This window comes from Charadrius vociferus, unplaced genomic scaffold, assembly GCF_000708025.1.
Source record: "Charadrius vociferus isolate BGI_N301 unplaced genomic scaffold, ASM70802v2 scaffold220, whole genome shotgun sequence".
Lineage (NCBI taxonomy): Eukaryota > Metazoa > Chordata > Aves > Charadriiformes > Charadriidae > Charadrius > Charadrius vociferus.
This window is the reverse complement of record NW_009646506.1, coordinates 1,039,881-1,044,589: the sequence shown is the minus strand read 5'-3', so window position 1 is coordinate 1,044,589 and position 4,709 is coordinate 1,039,881. Positions and strand designations below refer to the sequence as shown.

General features: G+C 37.6%; 1 protein-coding gene across 1 annotated transcript in view; it reads right to left on the bottom strand.

Moving 5' to 3' along the window:
• The window catches only part of HMCN1 (hemicentin 1), a 214,230-nt gene that overhangs the window by 45,693 nt on the left and 163,828 nt on the right, over positions 1-4,709 (bottom strand). The window contains exons 59-64 of the mRNA XM_009884504.1: positions 2,730-2,891; positions 1,551-1,664; positions 1,230-1,432; positions 916-997; positions 657-788; positions 272-421 (exon numbers count right to left, since the gene is read on the bottom strand). Of these exons, the coding sequence (XP_009882806.1) occupies positions 272-421; positions 657-788; positions 916-997; positions 1,230-1,432; positions 1,551-1,664; positions 2,730-2,891 (843 nt within the window). The remainder of the gene's footprint in view (positions 1-271; positions 422-656; positions 789-915; positions 998-1,229; positions 1,433-1,550; positions 1,665-2,729; positions 2,892-4,709) is intronic.

Genomic DNA, 4,709 nt, shown 5'->3' with positions numbered 1-4,709 from the left:
CAGGAGGAAGAAAGTGATGAGCAGCAAATACATGCAGCCTTCCTGAACCCTTTCAAGTTCTCCTACAATCAGAGGTTTTTCATGCAAATTTCTGACTGACAGTATATAATCCTCTAACCATTGTTCCCCACTGGCTGCAGATGATAGAAATAATGGTTTAAATTCTCCACTTTTCTACATGTTTATGTTATCTCAGTGTCTCTAGTACAGATACAGTGTCATACTCAACCAATTATTAACCAGTTCTTCTCACTGCATTCTAATGCCTTACCTTGAACGGAAAGCACGTAACTTTTCTGAGCTTTTCCCTCTATGTTTGAGGCAATACATGTGTAGTTCCCACTGTCTAGAAGCAGAGACCGAGCAATCTGAAGCTTGCTTCCACCAGATAAAATACGAACTTCAAGAGAATCGGAGTTTTCTGAAAATATGTAAACAAGTAGGCATTCCAAATCAGGCCACAGAGAACAAACACATCTTGAGAAATTTTTCCATCAAAATTTCAAAACAAAACAAAGATTCCAATCAGTCAACATAAGAGTCTGTCTAGAGACAGATGAAGAAGAAACAAAAAATAGCCAGCAAATAGCACAGTGGTGCCCCAAAGGCGGCAAAAAGAGAAGAAAAGAGCAGAAAATAGTGTGAGAGAATGTTACCTATTGGTTTTCCATTCTTAAGCCACACTAATGTTGGTGGAGGAATTCCAGTAGCGTCACACACAAACATAACAGGATTACTGATAGTTTCATTGACCAACTCTTGTTCAGGGCCTTCTATACTTGGTGGCACTATAAATTGAATGGATGCAATAAGAATGGTTTGGTTACCAAATATTTTTGTAAACTGATTTTGAATTGTCTACTCTACAATGTTAATCATATTATAACTACTGCAGATCATGCAGAGTATGCTCACCATAAACATTAAGATGGAAATTTTTATCATCTCGCCCTGCAATATTTATGGCTTTGCACACATATTGGCCTGTATCAGAAACCTAAAATAAAAATAAATTAAAAAAATCTTATTATGGAGTCCTATTTTAATGCTACAGTTCAGTGATATTAACAGCCTTTGCCTCTGGCAACTCAAGGTCCTTTTCACAGAACGACAGATCTCCAGCAAATACATCTCCTCTGCACAGCTAGTAGAATAAATACCACACCAATGAAGAGCAAAATAATTGATTAACAGTAGCAGAGTAGCAGCATCCCACAAGCCTGGCCTACCTCTGCACCCTTGATTCGTAATGTTTGCCCATCTGCTAAGATCTCCACATTTGCAGACTCTGAAATTATGTGCCTGTTCTTGTACCAGGTGATGACTGGTGGTGGAATAGCATTGGATTCACACTCTAATATCACCGGGGTGCCCACTCTCACGTTCAGCACTGTCAGTGAGGTTCCACTATGGTCTTTGATGCTTGGGGGCACTGTAGAAGAAGCTCAGAGTTATTTATGCCTTTGTTTTGTGAGAGGGCAGGAAAAAACCTAATAAAAATAGATTTTCAAAGCAATAGATACTATTTCAGAAAACTGTAAAAAACAAACCAAGGACAGTTAGGAAACTCTTCTTCTGACTTTCCCCGGCTTGGTTTCTGGCAATACAAGTATATTCACCATCATCGGGCAGTTTGGCTCGGGGAATCTGCAGAGTCCGAGCACCTGAAGTAGAGAGAGAAGGCTTGAGATTTGCTCCACGGTTATTGCGTCAATCTGAGATGCTAATTTAAAATTGCAGGTCCAACAGACTGAGCACAGGCACTAAATTAACCTCAGATTCAAAAAAGCACTGCGTTGCCACTGCTTTTAAAGGTTCATTCATCCTTTTTAAAAAAATCCAGCCAAGAGAACTAAAATTTTAGGTTGAATATCACTAGTGTTGTTAATGACAAGTTTGGACCACAAATACTCCTTTTAGACCTCTTTCATAGCTGTTAACTGCTGTCTCCTAACATAACTATGTCCTTTCCACTTAACTCTGTCACTATCCCATTCTTTATTTACATCTCACCTGCCTCCATTTGTGAAGCTACTTACTGCCTGTGCATACATTATTAATCTGTACAGGTGCCTCTACCACCATTAAGCTATATCCATGTCTAAGCTTTAGTCTATGCTGTAACACAGCCCCCAGTCACATAATGTCACTGAGACAGGCCTGAGCACCACACAAGTGATCTGCACTTGATACCCTGGGCTGAAGATAAGCAGCAGGAGCAGAAATGACACAGACACTCAGGACCTTATTTAGTGAGTAGCTTCAAATAGTTAAGATGACCTTCAAATACAAGGATTTCTTCCTGAGAGCTCAGCAGGGTTAATCCAGCTTCCCACTGAAGTCTATGGGGAGGTTTTCATTTTTTATCACCTAAGCCAGCAGAATTTATCTTAGCCTCCGCCACAATTTCTGATCATTTCATTGAAATGTGAGTTAAAGTGACTCAACTTTAATCAATACCTGTATCAGATCACCTCTGTTACGTGACTTGCCCTCTAGTCTTTTCCAGACAATTAATTTCAGTGCTTTCAGTCTGAGCTAGTTTTCTTTAAAACTGAACCCACCCAACAACTTAGAAATTATTAAACACGGTAGGCAAAGTGTCTTGTCTACTCACTGGAGCAATGCTAAAAATATACTGGCTTCACAAATAATGGGTATCACCCTTATCAAGCCAAAACAGACAGAAGTTGAGTCCAAAGGCTGTAGCAATAGCTGAGATTCCTCACCAGGCACAACAAAAGTGTTGGTATTCGAACTGATAGGTTTTCCATTCTTGAGCCAGCTGAGATCAGGAGGTGGGAAGCCAGTGACCTCACAAGTCAGAGAGATGAAATTATTCACCACCACAGTCAAATTCTCAGGATTAGTACCAATGACACTTGGAGGAACTGTGGAGAGAAATACATTGATAGTATCTATCATAGTGCCAGCAAACAATATTCCACTCTTGTGGATCTACTAAAATAAAGCTGAATTGCTGAGTTTTGCAATTGCAAAAATCTTTCACATCCTATGAATGGATCCAATGCTTTTTGGATGTATCTGGAAATATGACTGAAGCCAATCTAATGGTCATTCCTGTTCCTACAATTCACAAAAATGTCAATGATTTAATCTGCAGTCCTCCTGTGCTCGAGATTTGGGAAAGCTAACTAACCTGTAAGAGATCCTGCAGGTCCTGAGTAATGCAGTATCAATTTTAAAACGCTGTACTCGTAGGACAGTTGCTATGTAAGGCAGGACAGATTAAATTTACCTTGTCAGGATATGTACAATGACTAAGTATAATTTCTTCCCGATTGTACTGCTCCTATTCTTTCCAAAATAGTCCATTTTCTCATCATAGAGAACCAAAAAATGATTCCTTCTGATACAGTTCAGAGTTCCTTTGTTAATCAGACAAACTTATTGTTTAATAGTGAGCTAAGCAGTTTAAAATTCCGGCACGCAAGCATTGCTCTAAGGGGTGCATTTTTAAACTTACAAGCCCCAGTATTTTTAAATACAAGAATATTGTGACATTTGACCTTTCTACAAGAACTATTTATAACAAAATATCTGTAAATCTCTCCCTTTTAATAAACCCCAAGTTTTAGTTTCCATGTTTTTGCAGTGTGGATATATAAAACACTTAAGAGGAAAGCAAAAGCATGTTCTTGGCGCTATTGGGTGGAAAAATCATTCCAAAGAACACATGGAATCCTCTTCTTCAAAGACAGAAATGTTAAAGTATTTTGGACAACATCCACCAGAAATACTCCAGCTGCTTTCTGTCACTTGAATGACACAAAACAGTCATTAAGCCAAGTTTATTGCTCCTCTGGGGCATTGCAGAAACAAGAGGAGTCAATGTAAATGGGTGAATTCAGTCCACATTTTTCAACTTGGAATAACGGAAAGTTATTTCCCTGATAATGGGTGTAAAATGGTTCGCTAGAATAAATGGAGAATTCTCATCTGATGACATTCTATAGATATTTTTACTTATTTACTTTTACAGTTACTTTCCCACAGATGTGATTACGGGCAATGCAAGACAGTGGGCCAAATACACAGGGCCAAATCTGAGCTATCTTTTAATGAATTTTGCTTAAACTGTATAAATGGTACATTTCAAATTCTGCAGCCTTTGTGGCATGTGCAAACCACTCACAAATGTACCACAGGTTGTCAGCATACAGAAGCAGTAAGGGGCTCAATTTTACTATTCAGTGTCAAAATTACCTAATTATTATATATTAAGGCTAGAGGTTGAGATTTTAAAACTGGATACTTATTTTTAATGTTTTAGAAGGTTTTATTTTAATAATCTTTGAGACAAGAAGTGGATTTTTTAACTTATTAAAGATTATAATCTTTAATATTTTATTTAAATTTATGAAAGCAGTTCCGTAAGAAACATTAAAAAATGCTGGAAAATAACTTTTTTTTGACACTGACAAAGCAAAGATCATGCTGCTTAGTGATAATTAATTTTCATCAGTGCTTCACCCAGGGTGGTCCTTTCCTGAACAGCTATAGTCTAATTTTTCAAATGAAACTGCATTCAGAGGCTAATAGACCTAAATTGGTAATACTGTTGAGCTAGAAGTGAAGCTTCAGGGAAATATTTCTTGTAAAATAATAGTACTAGACTATAGTCATTATAAACAAGTAACTTAAACACAAGAAGTTTAAATTAAAACAGAAATGTCAAGAAAAGCAAA